Below are 27,213 nucleotides of genomic sequence, written 5' to 3'. Positions count from 1 at the left end.
TATGGAGAGGAGACGGTGGCCCACCTCTTCACAGAGTGTGGATTTGCAAAGAGAGTCTGGAGAGGTTTGCAGGGGTCCCTGTCACAATTTATTCCGAGCAGCTCCATCACAGAGGACTGTGTGATCTACGGACTGTTCCCAGGGGCGCATTCAGAGACTGACATCGAGTGCTGCTGGAAGGGTCATCAACTCGGTGAAAGACGCTTTGTTGACCTCCCAGCGGAGCGAGCTGTCCGTCGGGGAATGTTGCCGACTGGCCTGCTGCAGACTGCAGGAGTACATGCTGAGGGACGCACTGAAGCTTGGTGCAGCCAACGCCAAGGCCCTGTGGGGGAAGACAACAGTCCTTCGGCTGCTGGACATGGGGGGCAGGGTCTGGTGGAGACGCCCCTCCAAATAAGGGATACTGTGTAAATGTCTGTAAATTTGGAAGTGAATAACTGTATTGAACGTGTAACCTCCGGAAATGTCAGATGGGGTTGTTAAAAAAGAAGATATTTTGTAAATATTTATTACTTGAATAAAGTATTTTTTGATATTAAAAAAAAAAAAAGTCTTCAGTTCCAAAGTCCTGCACTCAGGAATTCCATCTCATAATTCTCTCCTTCCTTGTCGACTAGATGCTGGCCAACACCGACCTTCATGATGAAACATTTAGTTGTATGCTCGAATATCACGATCAGATTTTCTCTAAAAGCATTTGAGTGAAACATTTACAACTTTTACAGCATGAAACTGCCTAAGGAAGGCCATACCTGAGTTTCATTCGCCTGTGGCCTTCTCTACTTTCCTAGTTTAGTTTATTTAGAGATTCAGCGCGGAAACAGGCCCTTTGGTCCACCGAGTCCGCATCGACCAGCGATCCCTGTACGCTAACACTATCCTACACATTCGATGGGCAATTTACAATTTTACCAAGCCAATTAGCCTAAAAACCTGTACGTCTTTGGAATGTTGGAGGAATCCGGAGCGTCTGGAGAAATCCCATGCAGGTCATGGGGAGAATGTTCAAACTCTGCAGATAGCACCCGTAGTCCAGATCGAACCCGGGTCTCTGGCGCTGTAAGGCAGCAACTGTACTGCTGCAGCACAGTGCTGCCCTTTTAAATTTACTACTTCATATTGTTTAACTGCTATTCCATGCTTAACATTTATTGCTTTATATTCCGACCTGATTCCCTTCAATACTCTTATGTCCAAAAGCCCACCTTGGATCATCCACAGGTCTCACTGGCAGGAAAGTGCAAAAATTCACCAACATCAGGGTGAAGAAATTTCTCATCAACTCTGTGACCCCTCATCCTGACACAATGAGAACACTCCAGTTGATGCAGGCATTCCTGAGCCCCCCATGTCAAGTTTCTCAGAATTATTTTAACATTTCATTGATATCTCTAATTTTTCCAAACTTCAAACGTAATTCCACCTTGGTAGATACCCACCTCAACTAAGGAACTATCGGACACCTTCCTAATCCCTTACCATGGCAAAAAGTCAACTCTTGGTAGGCAATGGGCCAAAGTTGTGCAGTGTTCCTGGAATGGTCTTAGCAGAGCCACAAATAACTGCGGTACAGCACTCTTCCTCAATCTCTCCCCAACTATATATTTTACAAGGCTTTACGTTTTTAACTGCCAACTGCAGTACAGTGGAACTCTCAGTGCACAAAAACGCACATTCTGGGGATTCAACCTCTTGAGAAAAATCAATTCTTCCCACAAAAGTACGCTGTTTTTTTTAACATAAACAGAATGAGAAAATGCCGGCAACACTCTGTAGGTCAGGCAGCATCTGAGGAGGGAAGTGGACACATGATGTGAGGCCAGCCCGAATAAGGATCCCAACCCAAAAAGTCATCTGCCCACTTCCCCCCACAGATGCTGCCTGGCCCAATGAGTCCTTGTAGCCGTTTGTTTATTGCTCAATATCCCTGATGTCTACATATTTATTTTGTCCCTGATTTATTCATGTTGCTATAAATGGATTCCTTCATAAGTTCTCGCGTCATCCCGTATTTCTTCCAATGTTTGCTCTGCTTCTGTTCAGGAACAACATGTTGATCGCTGAAGGTAGTCAACAACAATGCCACAAGCCCTCACTAACCGTGCCTCAGTTGCAGTTACAAGCAAAGATACTAGAGGAACATGATGAACCACTCCGTTGAAATCGCCTATACTGAAGTGTAGCACGCAAAGGAGCGTAACGGCCGCCATTTTAGTAGGCAAAACCCAACGTTCGCTATGCCTCTCGCACTGTAATCAGTGTTTTGGGGGAACAGTATGTGTGATGATACCATTAAAATGCAGAATATATCTCATCTATCAATTCACAGATTTTTGTTATTTTTCTTTTTAAATGTTTCCGCAAGTTTCTGCCTACTAAAATGGCGCCATGACATACTACGGTTTTTGGGGGTCGAGTGGTCTATCTTGTTCCTCTAGTATCTTTGGTTACAAGAACAGTAGTCACCTGACAAGACAAGCCATGGTAGCCCAGCGGGCAATGGCATTCTTCCACCTCCAGTGCCTGGCCCAGGTCGGTGTAGAAGGGCACTGCGATCTCCATGCTCACGTCAGAGAGGCTGGCAGAGATCATGTCAGTCGAGTAGGTGGCCCGGATGAGGACTTCATCCAGGTCAGCGAGGACCATCAGCAGATGCTGCCTGGTGGCCGGCTGGCCATCTGGACGCTTCCAAAGTTGCTGCGTGGGAGAGGAGGTCCACAGTCAGCACTGGGCCTCTGAGGCATCGTGACCATTCCACACCCCAAACAGCCCGCCTCTTCCCCCACTCAGACAGACACACCCTGTGACTCCCCCCCATACCCAGGCTCACCCCAATATCCCCCCCCCACTTCCAGTCTCACCCCATTATCCCTCAGGCACTCACCCAGAGTCATCCCGCGATCACCCCCCCCTACTTCAGTATGCCCCTCATGATCCCTCCACACACCCAAACTCTCCTCAACCTCCAAATCCAGGCTCATCCTGCAATTTTCACCCCTAAACCCCCGACTATTCCCCTCCCTCCCCCCACCCCCCCCCCGACACACCAGAACTCACCTATCAACCCCACTCGCCCTACGACCCCCCACCCTAAGGATCATTGACCCACCAACCCAGTAATTGGGCTGCAGGAGGAAACCCAAGCAGTCAGAGGGAAAGCATGCAAACTCCACACAGACAGCAACAGGGTCAGTGAAGCCTTGGCTCCCAAGGCTAACGACTTTGCTGCCCAAATTGTTTTCACTCTCTCATCATTGAAGTTTACGGCAATGGAATGGTGACATGCAATATGTAAGATGTAAGCCTTTACCTCCTTGAACATGACCTCAAAGCTCATGGTCTCTCTCGGCTGCAGCTGGTGGGTGTGGTAGGTAACCAAGGTGATATCATTACCCTGAAAGATCAAAGTGAAAACAAGCTCAGACCCACATCCCACAGATTTCAGCGCTGTGCAAGAAGAATGTACCAGAAGGTCAGAAGGTCAGGTTTCCATAAGGTCATAAGTAATAGGAGCAGAATTAGGGCATTCGGCCCGGCAAGTCTACTCCGCCATTCAATCATGGCTGATCTATCTCTCCCTCCTAACCCCATTCTCCTGCCGTCTCCCCATAACCTCTGACACCTGTACTAATCAAGAATATATCCACTCTGCCTTAAATATATCCACTGACTTGGCCTCCACAGCCTTCTGTGGCAAAGAATTCCACAGATTCACCAAAGAAACTTCTCCTCATCTCCTTCCTGATCTCGTTGAATGGCAGGAGAGACCCAAAGGCCTGGTCCTATTTTATATTCTGGCGTTGTATTTTCATGCTGTTGTGGAAAGACAGATGAAACATAAATACATGTCACAGCTTGGCTCCCTGATCCACATTATTTCCTTATCTAAACTCTGCTCTGTTGTGCTACTCTGAGCAGCCCAACGATTCTTTCAGCCATACGTTTGGGAGCAATGGGATGCTTGGAATGTGATGCAAGGTCGTAAGGAATAGGAGTAGAATTAGGCCATTCGGCCCATCATGTCTACTCCGTCATTCAATCATGGCTGATCTATCTCTCTCTCCTAACCCCAGTCTCCTGCCTTCTCCCCATAACCTCAGACACCCTTACTAATCAAGCAAGAGTGCTGTGTGCTGCAGAGGACCCCACCTATACCCAGGCTGACCTGTAGCTTGTCCCTGCGTGTTCCCCTCTTACTGTCTAATGTGGACATAACAGCAAATTACATTGTACAATTAAAAAACCAAAATTCAAATAAATGCTACAATTTTTTAAAAAAGGAGGAAGAATGTAGAAACAAGGAACTACAGATGCTGGTTTACGGGAAAAAAATGCACAAAGTGCTGGAGTAACCCAGCGAGACAGTGCAGCATCTCTAGAGTGCAATGATAGGTGACGTTTCAGGTCAGGACCTTTCTTCAGATGGATCCGTTTTGGGTCGGGGCCTACAAAATGACCTAGAGAGTGAACAATTGCCAATTATTTCCGAAGCATCAAAAAAAAAAGCCTTATTTTTTGAGGGGGTAAGAGAGATGCCCAATTGTTTGCTGAAAGAAAACTTTCTAAAAACCGTTGGGGGAAAGAATAACGACAGTCCCACACTCAATGATTGAGAGGGCTGTTCTATCTCAGTTTAGTTTACTTTGATTTAGCTTAGTTCAGAGATGCAGCATGGAAACAGGCCATTCGGCCCTTCAGTTAAATGATCTGTTAGGTTGATGCTGGAACTAGTCTCTGGTGTTAGAAGCTGACACATGCCCCCTGTCCGGTTACCTCTCCAGGCAAGGTCAGCACCCTTTTTTCCCTGCTAACTTCACAACTCCCAACTTTCTGTTCCCAGTCAACAAAATACACGGTAGAAATCTTAACGTCGACAAAGTGTCATCAAACTTGGATGAAGCTCGGCTGTTGGAGAGAGGTGCGATCACGTACAATGATCTGAACATCAGCATCTGGTACTGTAGTTCCCCGGAAGCCCGAGTCGTAGGAGAGCGTGTAACGAAGGCGTCCACCGTAGGATGTCACCTGAGGGAAAAGACAGACCAGTTACCAGGTTGCTTCATCCAAAGACACTAGAGGAACAAGATAGACCACTCCATTGAAATCGCCTATTCTGAGGTGTAGTACGCAAAGGAGCGTAACGTCCGCCATTTTAGTAGGCAAAACCCGCCGTTCGTTATGCCTCTCGTAATGTAATCAGTGTTTTGGGGGAACAGTACGTGTGATGATACCATTAAAATGCAGAATATATCTCATCTATCAATTCACAGATTTTTGTTATTTTTCTTCAAAAAATGTTTCTGCAAGTTTCTGCCTACTAAAATGGCGCCATGACGTACTACGGTTTTTAGGGTCGAGTGGTCTATCTTGTTCCTCTAGTGTCTTTGCCTCATACCCTCGTTCCACCAGGATCATCGGCATTGCAAAATAATTCGTCAACAGTTGGGTACTTTGCCAAGGTGTAGAACTGCAAAAACATTGTGAGCAATTTTATAGTTACACTGATAGTTATACAAGGTGAATTTTGAGCTGTTGATTAGAAATTTATAGTTTGTAGATTCAATTTGTAATTTTCAGAACCTTAGATTTTCTAAATATTATTAACCACTACGGCACTGCTCATAGCTTGATTAGCACGGGGGCTGGGCAGCAACTGTGGAACGGAGCGTGGTTCTCGGGAATGGAGTGCAGCTCTCAGGAACGGAGCGCGGGCCGATGGAATGGAGCGCGGGTCTAGTGGAACAATGGCGGAATGTCAGGGATTGGGGGCCAGCCTGGAATTTTCTACTAACAGTTTTTGCCGCTGACTGAAGATGTTCCTTGATTCGCTGTTTGGAGCTGGAATTGGAAGGATGCCAGTTAAACACTAGCTGTGGGATGTTTAAAAAAACTTCCTGACATTTCATATCAACGTCCAAAACTTGCTTACAGAGGCAGATATTAATAGTGGTTCACCACAGACTGACATCAGCCATGGGGAGCTGCCATCAGGTTATTCTACTGTCAATACAGTGAAATATGGAGAATCGTAACATGCACCAGTTTCTCAAGACGGTGATACAGGCACAAAAAGCTGGAGTAACTCAGCGGGTCAGACAGCATCTCTGGAGAAAAGGAATAGGTGGCGTTTCGGGTCGAGACCCTTCTTCACACAGTGAATTATTCCTGATTGTGTTATCAGGTTGCACTGCCATGAAACCTCTTGCCATTGAGGATCAGTGTAAGAAGTAGCAAGGAACTGCAGATGTCGGTTTACAAAAATAAGTGCATTACTCCAGCACTTTGTGGCCTTTGACACGTTGCTCACCCCCCCCCCCCCCAACCACTGAGGATATTTCAACTACTTAAACAATACGGACACAAAGGCACAATCATGATAAATTAGATGAAGACGTATCACTTGTTCCAAATGGCACTATAAGTCAAATGTGCAAAACAAAGGCTTTCCAAGCGGCTACTGGAAACTATTGGTTACCTTGTTGCCCAGGTACTGATGAGGTAGTCGCCAATAGAAATTGTTTTCAGGCAGGAGGCTGAAGCCCTTGTAAAGCAGAGCATACTGGGACAGAGAAAGAAGCAGAGACAAGATGAACAGAGAAAGTTTACGCAGAACAGCAGTCAAAGCCATGGTCAGCAAAACGGCTCAAATTCTGACCCTAGGATTGCACAAAGCAGAGTCGCCGTTCCCCCTCCCCTCCCTCCCCAAATCCATCCCTCATTTCCTGTTGATAAATTGAGCACAGATGTGTTGTTAACAGGAAATGTTTTAACGAGAGAGCTGGGCTTTGTTTCAAAACTTAAACTGTTACTGTGCATCAGAAGTACTGCGTTTTTGTTTACATGGTAATGCAAAAAAAGGTACAGACAGGCATGAAATTTGTTTAATTGTGCATTCTTAGCTCTGATGAAAAATTAACCCCTTGAAATATTGGCTGCTTTCATCTCCTCCTCTTATATTAGCTGAATCATTGCCATTTCACCTCATTAACATGGTCAGCTGAGTGCAGACCATACACAGAATCTGATTTACAAACTTGAGTGACACTGAGCCTAACTATTAAGAGATGCAAGTTCCTCGAACTTCTGCACACCAGAGATGGAATGCATATCCAACTGACAGATAGTCTTAAGAGTTGAAGATGCAGGTTGAGAAGGTCAGACAAGACTTCGATTTTATTCTGTAATTTATCTTTCTGAAAATTTATTTCATTTTGCAAAACAATGACTACAAGAATCCAGATTAAAAATGCGCTGCAAATAAACTTTTACGATTTGAAGTGGGTGGACTAAAGAGAGAAAATATCTCTTACAGATGGAAACCTGCGCTGGTTTTAAACATGTCTGGAGCATTACTTTATTTCCCCAATTCGTTCTCAATGTCCCCATGCTCTGCAACTTCTCAGATTACTCTAATCGATGCCACTTTTTCTGCTGCAAAAATTAACCTGAGGAGGTAACATTGCTACCAGTGTGTGTGACAATTAAAAATCAGAATACGTGCAATCATGTTTAATCCCCAAAGAGTGTGAAAGGATCTCCCTTCTATTTTATGAATCAGGGAAATGGTGGATGAACTGGGGAAATAAAATAACCTTTCAGCCATGTTTAAAACGAGCGATGCAAGGAACTGCAGATGACGGTTTACAAAAAAAGATCACAGAGTGCTGGAGCAACTCAAATGGTCAGGCAGCATCTCTGAAGAACTTGGATAGGCGAAGAAGAAGGATTCTGACCTGAAACATCACCTATCCATGTTCTCCAGAGAAGCTGCCTGACCCGCTGAGTTACTCCAACAATTTGTGTGGCTTTTTTGTTGATGTTTAGAACCAGGGTCAGTCTCCATTTGGAAGAGATAGAAACTCGAATCAAGATAGTTAACTGGTAGTAGGAATCTGGTACAAACGTGGCAGGTGATCGGCAGAGTTCTGGCAGTTCACTTCCAATAGAAGGGGCATGAGTGCGTGTAGATCTTGTGGGCTTGTTAAGCTCCAAAATGGGGTGTTTTATCAACCAGTGTTTGGAAACTCCAGTCACATTTCTTGGCTCTTTCATTCTGAATTTTTTTCGACAGCCAGCATCCAATTAATTGCAATCCAATCAAATGTGAATATCCTGCTCATCATATGAATGCAGGCCTTTAATATAGCCAATGGTTTGCTTACACCCAGTGTTGTCACAGCAACCATTAGAAATGGTGACCAACAACATCAATCCACCAGGTTGCAGTGGACATACACAACAACCCAAATTACTTCCGATAAAAAGTCAGGAAGCAGGAAGAGGCTGATATCTTGTGCTAGGGTACTGTCTGATTCACCTCTACCCTTTGAAGGTATTGGAGATTGTCTACGGAATTGATGTGCTACAATGCTGAGAATTATATTCTGCACTCTGTATCATCCCCTTTGCTCCATCTGTACTATTTGAGTTTGATTTGATTGTATCTATGTATGGTATATCTGATCTGCTTGGATAGCTTTTCACTGTACCTCGGTACATGTGATAATAATAAACCTGAAACTAAACTAAATCTAAAGATCCAAGGAGCACAAGTGTCCCCTCTGGAGGCCGTCACCTCTGCCCAATGGTTTATAAGGACAGTGGTATATAATTTGCAAATGATATCCGGCAGCAAGTTTAAACACACGTGTCAGGGCCAAGCCACACAAAATATCAATTCTAACAAAAAAAATCAATCAAATAAACATGCTCATCAGTAAGGGATGTGGTTCCATGCCAAAATCACAAACAGAATGGGCCACATTTTGCACAGGCCGCTGTTATTACATTATTGCACACAAACTATTTGCTTTGTTGATCGTTTATAATGATGGCCCAGCGCATTGAATTGATTGATTGATTGATTGATTGATTGATTGATTGATTGATTGATTAAAAGGTACATCGTGGAATGAGACCCTTCGGCCCACCGGTCCACGTTGACCATCATCGCCCATTCATATTAGCTCTACATTATCCCACTTTTGCACACCAAGGGTAGTTTGTAGCGGCCAATTAGACTACAAACCCGCACGCCTTTTAGATGTGGGAGGAAGCCGGGGCACCCGGATAAAATCCATGTGGTCACAGGGAGAACATGCAAATTCCACACAGACAGCACCCGAGGTCAGGATCGAACCCAGGTCTCTGGCGCTGTGGGGCAGCAGCTCTATCACTGCGCCTACCATGCATGTGGTGGGTTTTGTAAGCATTCGAAGCAGTGGCTGCCGCTAAACAGGAGCACTGCTCACAGGTTTGCAATTTGTAATTTAATAGGCAGCTGGCTGGTCCAAAGCAAAACACTGAACTGGGAAACACAAATATTCAGCAGGTTTATGGTGAGGGAAATAACTCTAACGTGTCAGCTCAATGACCCGTAGTCACGCTAAAACATTAATGCTCTTTCTCTCTCCACGGACGTTGCCTGACCTGCTGAGTTCTTCTAACATATTCTATCAGCCAGCCTTCTGAAGACCAGAACACCATAGACATGCAGGTCACATAGATTGAGACATTCCATGCAGCTAACCATGGCTACCTTCTCTGGCCTTGGGTCCCACACAGAGGAAGCAATAAGGTTTGCTGATTCCTCAGCTTGTAGCGAGGGGATCTTAGAGATGCTTTTCATCTGCATGGAAAATCAACAACTTAGAAAAGAGAGCAGAAACAAGGAACTGCAGATACTGTTTTACAAAGAAGGACACAAAGACCTGGTGTAACTCAGCGGGTCATGAGCGCTTGGCTCATGGCCTTTTATGTGTATGGAGCTTCACGTGGTCATCTAAACGATGCTTAAACGTTGTCAGAGTACCCACTTCCCCCACGTACTCAATACACTAAGCTGAAGCTGACAGTGCGTTGCAGCTTCCAAACCCCCCACTGGCGGAAAAAAATCTTCCTCAATCCCCTCTAATTGTCCGACACCTATTATCTTAAACCTATGCCCTCTGTTCACAGACACCTCTGCTAAAGGGAAAGTTATCTACGCCATCCATGCCCCTCGTAATTTTGGATTTCTCAATCAGTCTTCACTGCTCCAATGAAAACAAATCAAGCCTATCATTCATTAGCTGAGGTGTTCTTATCTGTACTTAATGCTGCACAGAGAGTTGAGGCGCAATTTGATATTTTTTCTACTCACGGCACCTAAACACTGGGCTTTGTGGGGGACTGCATCAGTACTACACTGGGCTTCGCTGAAACTGTCCCCGATAAGTTGTTCCCTATTGTTCTCCATAGGGACACATCTCAAATTCATTTCGGTGTTCACCTGAGGCTTCTGCCCAGGTCTCGACTATGACATGATGCACCAATCTCTTTAAGGCACCCGTGGCCTGTTTGCCATCATACCATAAGACAGAGGAGCAGAATTAGGCATTAATCCCATCGAGTCTGCTCTGCCATTTGATCAAGGCCGGCCTATTTTTCCCTCCCAACTCCATCCTCCTGCCTTTTTCCCCATTACCTTTGACACCCTTATTAATCAAGAACCCTACCAATCTTTGCTTTAGAAAACCCAATGACTGTGGCAATGAATTTCACGGATTTACCAGCTAAATAAATTCCTCCTGATCTCCATTCTGAAGGCAAGTCTTGTTATTCTGAGGCAGTAGCACTCTGGTGCGAGACCCTCCCACTACTGGAAACATCCTCTTTACATCCACTCCATCCAGACCTTTCACTATTCGGTAGGTTTCAATGAGATCCACCCCTCACCTTTCTAAACTCCAGCGAGTACAGGCCCAGAGCCATCAAACGCTCCTCATATGTTAACCCAATCAGACCATTTAATATACAACTTTTACAATGCTAGACTTGTTACTATCTTTGGCTAACCTTAACCACCTAGTCCACTGTTCCTCATCAAAGGCATTCTATATCGAAAGTATCTCACTATCATGACTTGCATCGTGATGCATAGTTTTGTTCCACCCTCCATCATAAGAGTGGTCTCGAAGATCTGAAGAAGGGTCTCGACCCAAAGCGTCTCCCATTCCTTTTCTCCAGAGATGCTGCCTGTCCAGCATTTTGTGTCTACCTTCGGTTCAAACCAGCATCTGCAGTTCCTTCAGACAAAGACACTTGGTGTAGAATGCAAGGACTTTACTTAAAGGGGGTGATTACATTTTTCATTATGCAAAAAGTTCCATACCTTTTTGTGGTGGGCAGGATGAGAAAGCAGAGATGGGGAGAGAGAAGAATGGGAAGAGGCAGTTCTTGAAGAGGAAGAGGATACGGAATGAGCTGAAGTTTTGCGAGAGGCAGAGGGAGCAGGAGGCCCGGCAGGTCCAGCCGACGCCAGGCGAGAAAAGGGGCGCGATGACCATGACTGATTTATACCGCTGGACACGACAGGACTGTGCGGTTTGTGCACCTGCTCAGCAGCAAAGCCCATTATAATTGCCCATATTTCATCATCTATACGCTTCTGTTCTTCCATATCAGGCACAGACTACAAGGGAGTGAAGGAACAAGTCATCCACAACAAGTCATCCAGCCCTGCAGTTTACCATGACACTCACAACAAACATCATTGTAAATCACAACACTGGCAATAGCCAATAACTATGCAGTTTCTTCACAAATGGTTACATTTTTTTTCTTCTTTTGACAGGCTTCTCTGTTTCATGAATAATACAGTAAAACTGATGATCCGGCACCCTCTGCCTTCCCATTGATACACCGATACATTGTTCATTTGGAGACACAAGAGACTGCAGATGCTGAAATATGGAGCAACAATTAAATGGAGGAACACAGTGGCCCAGGCAGCATTTGTGGAGGAAATGGACAGTCGATGTTTAGATTTAGATTTATTTAGAGATACAGCGCGGAAACAGGCCCTTCGGCCCACCGGGTCCGCGCCGCCCAGCGATCCCCGCACATTAACACTATCCTACACACACTAGGGACAATTTTTACATTTACCCAGTCAATTAACCGACATACCTGTACGTCTTTGGAGTGTAGGAGGAAACCGAAGATCTCGGAGAAAACCCACGCAGGTCACGGGGAGAACGTACAAACTCCGTACAGACGGCGCCCGTAGTCAGGATCGAACCCGAGTCTCCGGCGCTGCATTCGCTGTAAGGCAGCAACTCTACCGCTGCGCCACCGTGCCGCCCCGTTTCAGGGCAAGACCTTGCATTTAGGTTGCAGGAGTGGAGGGGAGGTGGCCAGGTGATGGAGGTGGAGAAGGCAAATGACTGGTGGATTTTGGTGAGGAGAGGTTCATTGGTAGATGAAGTCCCAGGTGAGGGAGGGAGGGGTGGAGATAGCGACAGAGGCTGGGAAGTGCTCAGTGGGGACTATAAGAGGCTACAGATAATGGAGAGTAATGGATGCTTCATTTGCTTTTCATTTTTATTTGTATATTAATGATTTGGATAAGGGGATTGAAGGCTTTGTGGTCAAGTTTGCAGTTGATGCTAAGATAGGTGGAGGGGTTTGCAGTGTAGTGGAAGCAAGGACTCTGCAGAAAGACTTGGACAGGTTAGGAGAGTGGGCAGAGAAGTGGCAGTTGAAATTCAGCCTAGCAAAATGTGGAGTCATGCATTTTGGTAATAAGAATAAAAGCGTAGATTATTTTCTAAATGGAGAGAGAATCCAGAAATCGGAGGTGCAAAGGGACTTGGAAGTACTGGTGCAGGACTCCCCAAAAGGTTAATCTGTAAGTCGCATCGGTAGTAAGGAAGGCAAATTCAATGCCAGCATTTATATCACGAGGGCTGTGGAGGGAATGAACAGACAGCCTTTTGGGGTCGGGGCCCTGTTTCTGATCAAAGTGTCAAGTAGCTGGTAGTGATTAGGTCATAAGATCTTCAGACAAAGGAGCAGAATTAGGCCATTCGGCCCATCAAGTCTGCTTCACCATCTGATCATGGCTGATCATTTGGCCCTCACAACCCCATCCTCTTGCCTTTTCCCCCCATAACCTTTCACACCCTTACTATTATTTGATGTCCTTACTACTATTATTTGAGTTTTACTGTATTTATTCACAACTGCACATTCCAGAATCACACCCTTTCTCATGGTCGTCCATTGAAGCATTTCCATTGAGTGCGAGAATCTCAAATTTATTCCCATTCGTAAACTGTAGCGTTAAGGGAAAATATAATGTCGAGGGAAATGCCAAGTTAAAGCAGTTTTGCCCTTATATAAAAGGAGTGAGTACAAAATCATGTATTAGAGTGGAAGAATGCTTGACCACAACCTAGCGCAGGTAGCGCAGCGGTAGAGTTGCTGCTTTACAGCGAATGCAGCGCCGGAGACTCAGGTTCGATCCTGACTACGGGTGCTGCACTGTAAGGAGTTTGTACGTTCTCCCCGTGACCTGCGTGGGTTTTCTCCGAGATCTTCGGTTTCCTCCCACACTCCAAAGACGTACAGGTATGTAGGTTAATTGGCTGGGTAAATGTAAATGTAAAAATTGTCCCTAGTGGGTGTAGGATAGTGTTAATGTACGGGGATCACTGGGCGGCACGGACTTGGAGGGCCGAAAAGGCCTGTTTCCGGCTGTATATATATGATGATATGATGATGGTTCACCAATTCCTTGAGAAATTAAGAACAGATCCTCGTTAACAAGTAATTCACATGTTCCAGTTACAACTCATGTGCAATGTTAGCTCACACCATCTTACACAGTGAACTGAACGTATTATTTCAAGAGAACTAATGGAAAACTAATAAAATTCAGTTTTGGAAATAACAAATAATCTGATTAGACAGATACGAAGGAGGCGGTTAGATTTCCTTTGCATATTGCTTGCTCCACGTACAGTCAGTAATAATCAAGCTTGCGACTTCCCCATGCAGTTTTACTGCTACCTTTGAAGATCTTTTAAGCCTAGAATGCGATGAAGTGGAGCTCAAAAGTTCCCAGATGGCGGCATCCTTTCTCAGCTGCTCCTCAGTTAAAGATGGGTCCTTCTATTAAAATGTAATTCTGCACGTTATTTGGTAGCCACAAAACCATCTTTCCGCTCAGCAATTAGTAGTAGAAACAAGGAAGTGCAGATGCTGGTTTGCAAAAAAAAAAGGACATAAAGTGCTGGAGTAGCTCAGTGGGTTAGGCCAAGTCAAGTCAAGTCAAGCTACATCTCTGGAGAACGTGGATAGGTGACATTTTGGGTCAGGACCCTTCTTCGGACTCCAAAGAAGGGTCCCGACCCGGAACGTCACTCATCCATATTCCCCAGAGATGCTGCCTGACCCGCTGAGTTACTCCAGGACTTTGTGTCCTTATCTGCTCGGACGGTTACTTCCGAGTCAAATAAAACGTCGGCAAAAACGTGTGCATTCAAGAACAGCAATGTTGGTTAGCTGAGTCTCAGAAAATGCAGCCTGGTCATTGTTTTATAGTCAGCCAGACTGCAAAAGGGGATGCTGCTGTAGCTCAACAATACAGCAGGTTTAATTTAATGTGATCCATCACACACAGTCTTTCAAAGCATGCTGCATATTAATAGACACAACAGGTTATGATTACATTTTCAGAGTCTATGAGAACCTGATCTCCAATTGGTAATAAGAAGGAATAACATTATTATCACTATCTTTCCAAATATAATCATGAATGACTGATGATCAAGGATCAGTGAAAGTCTGATAATCAGCATGCTCATGGAAACTGTAGTTTCCTCATGAAGTTGCTCTTCCTCATTCTCCATTATTACCTTGTGCCTTAAACCTTTGGTCATCGTTCCTTTTGTGCCCCCCCATCTCAAAATATAATGCTAATGTTCTTCTGGAGAATTGGGACACATTAAAAGTTTATACGAGTGTCAGCTATCAAATTAACTGTGTTCAATGAGGGGCACCAGTGTATCGTTCCCAAGCACCAGGAAAAGTCTAAGAGAGATGCTGGGGAAAAGTGTGAAAATAATTTAGATATTGGGAATGTATGCCGCACTAGGAGATGTCATTGGATAATCAGGCAATATTTCAGTGTTTAGAAGCAATACTCCAGCCTGAATCCATATCGATCTATTTAAAATCCCAGCTTCCGACTGGTCAGGAAGGACTTTTGAGCTCCAGGTTTACTCCAGCTGGCGAGGTGATCAGTGGACAATAGCAGCGGGGAGTAAAGGGGAAGGAAAGCTGCCGATGGCGTTTTAAGCTTCAACTAAATAAGGAATGCAATTGGGAAATAGGTACTGTTAAAAGTATAAAAATGGAAAGCAGAGAATGCAATCAAAAAATAGAACAGGAAGAAAGAAGAGGTTAAAGGGTTTTATTTCACTGTCACAATAGAAAGCCAAGGTGTTTTAGTTTAGTTTAGAGATACAGAGTGGAAATAGGCCCTTCCGCACACCGAGTCCGCACTGACGAGCGATTCCAATGCAATGCACTAACGCTATCCAGCGCACTCGGGACAATTTACAGTTTTTACCTAAGTCAGTTATCATATATATACAGCCGGAAACAGGCCTTTTCGGCCCTCCAAGTCCGTGCCGCCCAGCGATCCCCGTACATTAACACTATCCTACACCCACTAGGGACAATTTTTTATTTTTTTTTACATTTACCCAGCCAATTAACCTACATACCTGTACGTGTTTGGAGTGTGGGAGGAAACCGAAGATCTCGGAGAAAACCCACGCAGGTCACGGGGAGAACGTACAAACTCCTTACAGTGCAGCACCCGTAGTCAGGATCGAACCTGAGTCTCCGGCGCTGCATTCGCTGTAAAGCAGCAACTCTACCGCTGCGCCACCGTGCCGCCCGAAATTGACCTGTACATCTTTGGAATGTGGGAGGAAACCGGAGCACCCGGGGAAAACCCAGGCGGTCACAGGGAGAATGTACAAACTCCATACAGGCAGCACTTGTAGTCAGGATCGAACCTGGTTCTCTGGCGCTGTAAGGCAGCAATTCCACTGCTTCGCCACCATGCCGCACAAGTGCCATGCAAGTGGTAAGAATGTAAACTGGTGGTGGCCACAGATCGTTGGGGAGCTAATTGATTAAATTGTCAATTGGTTCTCATAATATAAACTTTTCATTGTAGTGCAATGCCTTCAAGCATTGCTTTCCCTACTTGAGAAAATGTGGGCTTTCTCCTTGGGGGGAAATGTAAATTTATAGTTCATCTCACTTTCCTTTCACTCGGTGCCTGCCTGTGTCTGACAACCACCCGGAGATTACTGGCATGCAATCTGCTCTCCTAATCAGAAACAACAGGTCGTTAGCAGCACCAGGTTTTTGCACAGCACTTGGCCACCAGAGAATGCTATACACCACATGCTCACAAAGGTACTCTTGGCCATTCCACTGGATGTTTGGATACAATTCCACTTCAGTCATGTTCCAAAAACAAGACATTATTAATGGTAAAGTCATCAGTGCAGAAACAAACTCAAGCAAACACAACCATCAAAGCATGGAGGCGGCATCACTCTACCTTGTGCCCACGTCTAATGCGAGCAAAGAACTCCTCCCGCTGCAGAAGGGGACAGAATAGCAGTGAGAGGTAAACAGCACAGCTTGACCAGTGTTTCATAAAGGGGTCAAGATAACAGACCAGAGTTGAGTAAGAACAAAGACCGCCCGGTTTTATCGCACGTTCCCAGGATGCATCAGATCTCTTTATAGCCAACAAGGGGTCCAGTCATTGCTGAAATTTAAGGATTTGCTGCTGCCAACTTGCACAGAGCAGGAACTCAGAAACAACGACATTACAATGACCAGATATTGCAAAATAATGAGCTGCAGTTGTCTGGCAATGATTTCGGTAGCTCAGGGGAGGGAAAAACAAAGTTAACTCTGTTTCTTACTCCCCTGATGCTGCTTGATCTGCTAACCATTTCCAGTGCTTTGTGCTCTCAATTTAGACAAGTTAACCTGATTGAGTCATAACAGTTTAGATTAAGGATTCAGCATGGAATCAGGCCCTTTAGCTAACCGTATCCACGCTGTCCATCGATCATCCATTCACACAAACTCAATGCTATCACACGTTTTCATCCACTCCCGACATACTAGGGGCAATTTGCAGAGGCCAATTAATCTACAAACCCACACAACTTTGGGATGTGGGAGTAAACCGGAGCACATGGAGGAAACCCATATGGTCACAAGGAAAACGTGCAAACTCTACACAGACAGCACCCGAGGTCTGGATCAAATCTGGATCTCTGGCGCTGTGAGGCAGCAGCTCCACTAGTTACACCATTATGCCGCGCTTTATTTCTCATCTTAATAATTGAGGGAATCACCAGGACACCAGAGATAACGGACTGGGATCCTTTAATAACAGGGTTAGAGAGGGTCTCGGCTTAGGGCCTTGATTGGAAGGCAGCGTTGCTCTTTAGCATTGCAAACAAGCGAAGATGAGATTTTTGTGCTCAAATCTCTGCAGTGATACCTGAACATGAAACCTCCTGATACTGATGTCAGCCTTGGTACATAAGCAGGTCTGTCAACTTGAACAGATGTAAAGTTCAGTATCTCACTAGCATGCCCAAAGTGGCAGTGGGCACTGAATGTATAGTCAATGTACTGAGGCACTGGCCACATAAACTATTAATTATTTTGTTTGAGAGAATTGTTATGAGGTCATTTCTAAAAATAACAAAAGCCTTGTCTCAAAATGTTGGTGCGCTTCCCAAGTTTGATGTTTTTACCCCCCTCCAAAGAGACTAATAGATTTATTAAACTCGCAGTGTTCAGGCAGTAATGGGCTTGCTTCACAGGAACAGGGATTATCTTCCCATTTATTTAAGAAATGCCCAGTCTTTTGATATTCTCAGAATACACCACAGATGGAATCCAACCTTTAGATTTCGGAATTTGGTAATTTGAACTGAATATGGATCAAAGTTTTCAGCGAGTCCAATAATTCAAGTCTGAGTTTCAAATTATCAACCTCCATTAGAATTGCAGAAGGAATGTAAACTAAAACTGGAGTGTGGGATCACCAGAACTCACTGGTTTACAATAAACGGCTGGTTTATTTTATGTTTTACTCCATCAGTTGTAAAAATCAATGCAGTCAGATAACACTATTCTCCTTCGGAGTCTGTAGCGTCCTGTAATGTCCTCTGTTAGATACATCAATTCAAATAATATTCACAAACACTCACTGATAAGCATTATGCCAATGCCGTCAACAGTAATTCGTAGCCAGGATGGGTGGAAGAAGTACATTATGAAAGAAGAGGACAATATTCACTATTCACAGTGGTGGGGTGGGGTTTGCCAGAGTGATAGTCAAGGACATGCAACCCTTCCGACAGTACAATGGAGCCACCCCACTTGTCGTTCACCGCAGTTACCCTCATTTACCAGTAGGGTTGCCAACTGTCCCATACACTGTCCCAGGCCCAACTGTCCCAGGCCCATACACTGTAGGCCCAGACACTGTAGGCCCGTACACTGTAGGCCCCCAACACTGTAGGCCCGGACACTGTAGGCCCGGACACTGTAGGCCCAGACACTGTAGGCCCAGACACTGTAGGCCCATACACTGTAGGCCCAGACACTGTCGGCCAGGACACTGTAGGCTCAGACACTGTAGGCCCAGACACTGTAGGCCCGGACAGTGTAGGCCCAGAGGCCAGGGCGCCGCCTAACGGAGGTTAAGTAGCAACCCGCCTCCCTGCCCAGGCAGCCACCATTGGTGGAGAGGGTGCACGTGGCCCCTGGCTGGGTGAGGTCACGTGGGAAGCGGGCAGTGACGTCACCTTTTGTCCCTTATATTTGGAGTGAGAAAGTTGTCAACCCTATTTACCAGAGACCAGGAACTGGCGGCCATCAGGAATCTTCCAGCCATTCTTCAGAGCCAGTGAGGCAGGTCTATTCCCTGAAGTGCTCCGAACGTTCTTCTCAGCTCAAGTGTGGACCTCGATCTCCTCCGTTCTGAATAGCATGACCCTTCATCAAACATCCCCGACTGCGGTCCCTTCCTGCTCCTCACCCCTCCCCGACCTGGCCAGGCTGTCCACTGAGCCTGAGATACAAGTGGTTGTCCACTGAGACACAAGTGGTTGGTTGGTAAAGCCCTGGTGAAGACCTTGCCAGTGTCCTCACGCTGGGCCCCTGCTTCACCGAGACCGCACCAAATCTTGCTACCTCAGCTGGGAATCACCAGGAACTGTCACAGGGCAGAAACCCGGCACAACGTTACCACAATGGGGACAGCGGCAGGAAATTCAATCTTCAATCGGCACAACATAAATGGTTTGTTTAACCTGTTCATTGTCACCCCAGAGTATCCTTGGGTCGGAATATTCACATCTCAGTGCCACCCCCGATTGGCTTAGTTTTAGCTTAGTCAAGTCGCCCTTAACCGAGAAAAAAAACGGCACAACGCGGCCAATAGTGAAAAAAAATCTTGGCAGTGAACAGGTTAACAAACTCCATCGTGAGTACCGCAGAGATCACCTCTTGCTTTAACCTTTGAAGCTCTCACGCACAATGGACAGAGCGTGAGCCTCTGTGGCCTTACCTTATCCCCTTGAAAGACCTCTGGAAGCTGCCAGTAGTAGGACTCCTGGGTGTACTGCCCAAAGCGTCCGAAGGAGAGTTGTGGCTGGGCCTGTCTCACCGTCACCGTGAATCCGGAGGTGATGTGTGTCGTGCGTTGGCGGCTCACCAGGGAGAAGTTCTGGAAGTTATTTGGTGGAACAAACGGACTGGCAACCTGCAGAAGTTACCATTTCAATTAGCGGCAATAGGATACCAGCATAAATGTCAGCAAGTCTTGATGCAGCTTTGTAGGACTTTAGCTCGGTTGCATTTGGAGTCTTGTGTGCAGTTCTGGTCACCCCATTACAGGGAGGCTTTGGAAAGGGTGCAGAGGAGGTTTACCAGAATGATACCTGGATTAAAGGGTATTAACTATAAGGAGATTTTGGACAGACTTGGATTATTTTCTCTGGAACGCTGAAGGTTGCGAGGAGACCTGATAGAAGTATATAAAATTATGAGAGGCGTAGATAGGGTAGACAGTCAGAACCTGTTTTCCCCAAGATGGAAATATCAAATATTAGAGGGCACAGCTTTAAGGTGAGGGGCAAAGTTGAAGGGAGATGTGTTGGGGACGTCTTTTTACACAGAGGGTGGTGGGTGCCTAAAACATCCCGCCAGTTGTGATGATAGCGGCAGATATAATAGTGGCATTTTAAGTGGCTTTTGGATTGGCACATGGATATGCAGGGAATAGAGGAATATGGATTATGTGCAGGCAGAGAACAGTTGGTCGGCACAGACATTGCGGGCTGAAGGGCCTGTTCCTGTGCTGTACTGTTCAATGATACCAGACCCATCAGGCAGTAAACCATTTGCTCTGCACAATAATCATGGTGTCAAAATGGCAGAGAAAGGAAGAGCTTGGTTGTGAATGATACTTTAAGGACAGATACACATTGCTCTTGTTTTTGATTTGTTTTCTGGTCTTTCAATTTACTTTAATGTTGGCAGATGAAGGAGTTTGTTAGTATTGACACGTTCATCCAGATGATGTGGCGCTGAAGGAGTGGGTAAAGAAAAGATAAAATCCACTGAGGATTCAGACTCTCCACTGGGAGTATTTAATGTGCACGTGTAGGAAAGAACAGCAGACGCTGGCTTAAATCGAAGGTAGACACAAAATGCTGGAGTAACTCAGTGGGACAGGCAGCATCTCTGGAGAGAGGGAATGGGTAACGTTTCGGGTCAATACCCTTCTTCAGATCACATGTGCATATGATCTGCAAAGTCGGGTTTCACACAAAGACGCAACTACACCCATCAGAATTGTCAGAATGTGCAGGGAGCTGGAAGCTACTTTAGTGCATGAAGATTAGAACAAAATGTTTCTCTTTCTGAATGTGATGATAATGTTCTTCTTCAGATGGTACCGGATACAGATGGTCTATAACTTGAAGTTTCAAGTCTGCCTCTATGAAGGCATCATGTTGTTCATCCTGAGTGAAGTGCACAACCAGGACACCTTTGGGATTTGACTGAGGATGAGTCCAGCTCTTTAAACTCAGGACTCTACATCCTAACAGTTCAAAGCACACAGCTCCAACCATGTTTTGTACATCTTTACACTTTCAGAATATTTCCCTTTGCACTATTCCAGAAGCATTCATATTTGGAACATAGTCAAAGAGTCATACAGCATTGAAACAGGCCCTTCGGCCCTTCATGCCCCATCTGCACTAGTCCCATCTGCCTACATTTGGCCCATACCCCTCTAAACCAGTCTTGCACACGTACCCGTCTATATGTTTCTTAAATGTTGCGATAGTACCTCCCTCTACTACCCCTTCCAGCAGCTTGTTGTGTAAAAAAGTTACTCCTCAGGTTCCTATTAAATCTTTCCCCCCTCACCTTAAATTCACATCCCCTGGTTCTCGATTCTCCCACTCTGGGCAAAAGACTGTGCATTTACCCGATCTATTCCTCTCATGATTTTGAACACCTCTATAAGATCGTCCCTCATCCTGCTGTGCCCCAAGGAATAGAGTCCTAGTCTGCTCAACCTCTCCCTGCCCTCGATTCCTGGCAACATCCTCGTAAATCTTCTCTGCATCCTTTCCCGCTTTTTCCGCGCCCCTTTCCAGCTCTGTTAATGGAGGCCCAATATCTAGTGAGGCCGCAGGTGTAGGAATTAAGTGCGACCATTTACAACGGGAAAATGACTTGGGGAAAATGAAATCACAAACAATAAAAACTGATGGAATTATCCACATCCACGACACGCAACAGCAAGACCCAAATTCTTCAGACAGGGAATAGAGGTGGGTGGTGGGGGGGGAGGGGGAACTTGAGGCGAGAAAAGGCCAGAACAATCAGGGGTGGCAACAGATGACCTCAGGAAAGATGGAGCCCATAATGGCCCATTGTTGGCTGGGGAAGGTCTGATAACGAGTGGGATACAAGGCTGCGAATAGTGGAACCGGTGGTACGACTAGGTGGGGGAAGGGGGTGGGAGAGGAGAGGGGAGGGAATGCAGTTGAAATTAGAGAAATCAGGTAGTCTCCCACTTGACGGAACGGGCATGGACGTACCAGTTTCCTGTAGTAGGGGGAACTGCTGCATTGCTGGGTCACCCCCATGCAGAAACATGGCACGCACCCATCTCTGTTCTCCGTGCTCAGGAAGAAGTGGCCACGTTTGCAAGTGTCACAAGTCGGGCCTTCCACATGGGGCTGTAATTAGAAACAAACAACATGTCATCAAGATGAACTTGAATTCCAGCAACATTTAACACTCGTCTTGGCAGACTAAAGCTGAGTGGGTGGTGTAAATGGGTAGGAATTAACTGCAGATGCTGGTTTACACCAAAGACAGGCACAAAATGTTGGAGTAACGCAGTGGGACAGGCAGCATCTCTGCCGAGAAGGAATGGGTGATATTTTAGGTCGAGACCCTTCTTAAATGGGTATGTATTTTGAGGTCCCTATCTGGTGGTGAAGGCACTTGAACCAGATTGTCAGCACTATTCCTTCTCAGGAGGAATAATCTTTTACTAATTTGTTGGTGGTCTTCAGACTGGTGGAGAGGGAGGGGAGGAACTGGAGGCGAGAGAAGGCCAGAACAAATCAGGGCTGGCAACAGATGACGTCAGGAAGGGTGGAGCCCATGAAGGCCCATTGTTGGGTGTGGAAGGTGTGGTACCGAGAGAGATACAAGGATGTGGATAGTAGAACTGGTAGGATGACCACCTTGACAGTCGTTTATGTGCGGAGAGACATGGAGTTCCTAACAGCAAGCCTGAAGTGGGTCAGGATGGTGGGCAGATTTGGACCACAACATTTTGTGGCTCTAATTCTCAGATGAAACAACACATCTATTGAGTTTTGCTCTCCGAATAGGTTGCATTAGAATAGACGGTCATCACAGCCATCATGGACTAGGTGGGCCAAAAGGGCCCATTTCTATGCTGTATTCTATGAGACTAATCTATGCTCCACTGTCATGTAGAAAGCACTTCATTTAGGAATGTGATCTCGGAGCCCACATCAGTCTTTTCTCAGTCGCGAGGACTCTTTGTTTGTCCCACCTACAATGGCCGTGATGTGGGCCCCTTGCAGGCTACCTCTGAAAACCTAAAGTTCATTCATTTTCATAGCTCTTTGTGTCAGTTACTTCTCCTGCCCTTCACTGCTAAAGTGGCTCTTATATTCTGCCTGAGTAGTCCACAACCCAACACCATGAACATTGAATTCTCCAATTTAATTTAACCTGCTTCCCCTCTTTGTAATTTTCTCTCTCTCCTGGTCGATCCAGGACCTTTCACACCACCCGTCCCTTTATTCCAAATCAATGGAACCCCCTAGCCCCCAACACCCAGTTTCTTATGCCTATCCCACCTATCATCTGCCCTTCACCCACAAATTCCTCCTACTGGGTCCCCCTATCCCTTCCCCTGTACTCATTTACCCACTATCCCTCCCATATTCGGTTCCACTCTCCACCTTCCTTTCTTATCAAATTTCATCATCTGCTGCTCTTCGATGCCTCCGCCTATAACCTCCCAGCCTCCGTCTCAATCTCCACCCTTCCCTCTGCCTCCATTTGCCAATTCACATAGGTCCACCTATTGCTTGCCAACTCTTGCCCCACCACCTCCTCTCGCCTCTTTACCCTGGCCAAGTCTCCTCAACTCTTTTCAGTGTCAAGGTCAACCTGAAACATCTGCTGGCCATTTCCTGCTACAGTCGTACCTGACCCAAGGAGTTCCTCCAGTAGGTCATTCTTACAACATCTCAGCATTTGCAGTCTCTTTTTCTCCTGGAGACCCACATGATTTATGTACCGATGTATTGCTCAGGTAGTTGTTATTCCTGTGTGAACCTACATATCTACCAGCTTAAATATCACCTCCATCAGCTGAATCTCATGGTGAAAAGGCACAGATTACTGCTTGTCTCAGAGGATCTTAGCTCTCCACTATTGGAATGAGGGTATGGTGTGAAAGTGCATCCCCTTATTGTGATAACAAATTGCTGCAATTCATTTTCCTAGACAGAAGGTAGTTCATTGGCTATATTTAAGAGGGAGTTAGATGTGGCCCTTTTTGCTAGAGGGATCAGGGGGTATGGAGAGAAGGCAGGTACAGGCTACTGAGCTGAATGATCAGCCATGATCATATTGAATGGCGGTGCAGGCTCGAAGGGCCGAATGGCCTACTCCTGCACCTATTTTCTATGTTTCTATGTTTCTAACCACCTTTTCAAAACATGTCCTTCCTATGTGCTATTCTAATATTTAGTACATTATTTTGTAGAATGCATTTTTAATCGTAGGACCACTTGAGTAGGTGAAGTACCATGTCTCAGTGACAGGAGATATCCTTTACCTTGCATCGGCAGTTTCCACTGGCATCACATTGGGTTTCAATGCTGCCTCTCCAATCACAAGTACAACGACCTGCAACTGAGCAAACAATCACATCAAACATCATTTATCAGTTTGTGAAGATCAGAAAGGTTAACATAAAGTCCGAAATTCCAATAGAATAAATATCAATTCTCAATACTGCATCCTTTTGATCAATTTTCAAACAGTTCTTCATTTCTCTTATTTCCTCAGTAGAAAAATGTTTATTAAATATCAATTTCTCTTTGCAAATTCATGTTGCCATTTTTAAAAATATTCTCCACAGGAATTCTCTGTGACAGACAACTGTAGAAGCTCAGCTGTTGAGTTTATTCAAAGTAAGGATCAATAGATTTTGAGACATTAAGGAAATTAAGAGATATCTTTGCAGATGATACAAAGCTGGGTGGTAGTGTGAACTGTGAGGAAGATGCTATGAGGTTGCAGGGTGACTTGGACAGGTTGTGTGAGTGGGCGGATGCATGGCAGATGCAGTTTAATGTGGATAAGTGTGAGGTTATCCACTTCGGTGGTAAGAATAGGAAGGCAGAGTATTATCTGAATGGCGTCAAGTTAGGAACAGGGGACGTACAACGAGATCTGGGTGTCCTAGTGCATCAGTCACTGAAAGGAAGCATGCAGGTACAGCAGGCAGTGAAGAAAGCCAATGGAATGTTGGCCTTCATAACAAGAGGAGTTGAGTATAGGAGCAAAGAGGTCCTTCTGCAGTTGTACAGGGCCCTAGTGAGAGCGCACCTGGAGTACTGTGTGCAGTTTTGGTCTCCAAATTTGAGGAAGGATATTCTTGCTATTGAGGGCCTGCAGCGTAGGTTTACTAGGTTAATTCCCGGAATGGCGGGACTATCATATGTTGATAGACTGGAGCGACTAGGCTTGTATACACTGGAATTTAGAAGGACGAGAGGAGATCTTATCGAAACGTATAAGATTATTAAGGGGTTGGACACGTTAGAGGCAGGAAACATGTTCCCAATGTTGGGGGAGTCCAGAACAAGGGGCCACAGTTTAAGAATAAGGGGTAGGCCATTTAGAACTGAGATGAGGAAAAACTTTTTCAGTCAAAGAGTTGTGAATCTGTGGAATTCTCTGCCTCAGAAGGCAGTGGAGGCCAATTCTCTGAATGCATTCAAGAGAGAGCTGGATAGAGCTCTTAAGGATAACGGAGTCAGGGGGTATGGGGAGAAGGCAGGAACGGGGTACTGATTGAGAATGATCAGCCATGATCACATTGAATGGCGGTGCTGGCTCAAAGGGCCGAATGGCCTCCTCCTGCACCTATTGTCTATATTGGGATAGTGCAGGAAAATTAACTTAACTTAGAAGGTCTTTAATGCAGATACATCATTCCTACATCATTCGCCAGTAGTTGAGGCAATGTTTAGGAAACATTTAGACAGGTACATGGATAAGATAGGTTTAGAGGGATATGGGCTAAATGCAGGCAGGTGGGACTAGTGTGGATGGGGCATGTTGGTCAGCGTGGGCAGGTTGGATCGAAGGCCTTGTTTCCATGCAGTATGACTCTATGACTCCAAGTCATTCATAATCTTGAATGGTGTAGCAGGCTCGAAGGACCAGATGGTCGACTCCTGCTCCTATTTCTCATGTTCTCTGTCACTGGATGTTTTGTTATTTGATCTGTTGGCAAGCACCTAATCACTTCAAACCGTTGGACAGGTTGCGAGTTCCCTAGATCGGTGCTACCTTCCTTTACATTGCCTTAATGTCCTATGTGACTATTGATTTCTCTGCTGAATGTTATACTGTAATGCTAGATGACTCTGCCATCTCCTTCCGCTGTGGTTCGCAGGGTGGAATCCATCTGGACCTGTGACCTTGTCCTTACACTTAATTTAATTTCAGCTGCCAGGAAGGAGAAAATACAATCTGTTGGAGAATTGCAAGGTTTCGAGACTTACTGGTGCAGCGTTGTCCATATATCGGGTTCCCAGTGTATCCCGGAGCACATCTGGAAAGAGAGATTAGAAACAATTCTTAAAACATAATCCAAAGTTGGGTGCAGGTGAACCTTCTTTGAGCCCACTGACGAGAGTCAATTTATGTGGGTTTTAATTTTGATTCAATATCTGCAGGAAGACTTCATTCTTGGTCCGCAGTGAAAGGACATCACTCTCACCCAATGTCCACTTGACCCAAATTGTATTAGGACTAGCAAACAATCTGCTGGAGGAACTCAGTACTCAATGGGTCAAGCACAATCAATGGGAAGGAGGGAGATATAGTCAACATTTTGACTAAAAAAGTCAACCATTCCTTTCCTCTCAAGATGCTGCTCCATCCATTGAATTCCTCCCAATTGTGTTTTGCTTCAGATTTCAGCATCTGCAATCTCTCGTGCCTCCTTGTATTTAGGCGGTTTGCCAGGGCTATTGGTTCCAGCTGTTTGTGCAAGATTTACACCCTAATTAATGTCAGTGTCCTAAATGTGTTTCGGAGAGCGATGTACAATCAGGACATCCAAGCCCAGTTCCAGGAAAGCCATGAGTTGGCTTCGGTCACATCTGGAGACTACAGACACGAGGAATGTTCTTCCTCATGCACAGGAGATTTGATCACGGATTAAGGAGGAATTAGGAGAGAATCTCAAAGGGTAAGTAAGGGAATCGTTGTTTGCCTATAACCAAGTGATTAACATTTAGGACACCTGGAGTAAGGACCAAGTGGGAGATAGTGGCAGAATCAATAAAAATGTTTAAAGGAGAATTGAATATTTACCAAAAAATGAAAACTTTGCAAATGCTAATGGAAGAGAACAGGCAAATGGGACTAAATGGAGAGCTTTATATCGGAGACACCATGAAGCATACAATTCCTTTCTGGACTTTGTGATTCACTGCACCAGAACACGGG

General features: G+C 45.4%; 1 protein-coding gene across 1 annotated transcript in view; it reads right to left on the bottom strand.

Moving 5' to 3' along the window:
* Positions 1-27,213, bottom strand: part of hspg2 (heparan sulfate proteoglycan 2) — a 389,926-nt gene that overhangs the window by 139,702 nt on the left and 223,011 nt on the right. Inside the window, exons 30-36 of the mRNA XM_078425384.1 lie at positions 26,262-26,311; positions 24,302-24,378; positions 22,008-22,148; positions 19,457-19,651; positions 4,936-5,028; positions 3,314-3,397; positions 2,470-2,700 (exon numbers count right to left, since the gene is read on the bottom strand). Of these exons, the coding sequence (XP_078281510.1) occupies positions 2,470-2,700; positions 3,314-3,397; positions 4,936-5,028; positions 19,457-19,651; positions 22,008-22,148; positions 24,302-24,378; positions 26,262-26,311 (871 nt within the window). The remainder of the gene's footprint in view (positions 1-2,469; positions 2,701-3,313; positions 3,398-4,935; positions 5,029-19,456; positions 19,652-22,007; positions 22,149-24,301; positions 24,379-26,261; positions 26,312-27,213) is intronic.

Source organism: Rhinoraja longicauda, chromosome 30 (genome assembly GCF_053455715.1).
Source record: "Rhinoraja longicauda isolate Sanriku21f chromosome 30, sRhiLon1.1, whole genome shotgun sequence".
Classification (NCBI taxonomy): Eukaryota; Metazoa; Chordata; class Chondrichthyes; order Rajiformes; family Arhynchobatidae; genus Rhinoraja; species Rhinoraja longicauda.
The sequence above is the reverse complement of the archived record's forward strand: the minus strand, read 5'-3'. Positions and strand labels throughout refer to the sequence as shown.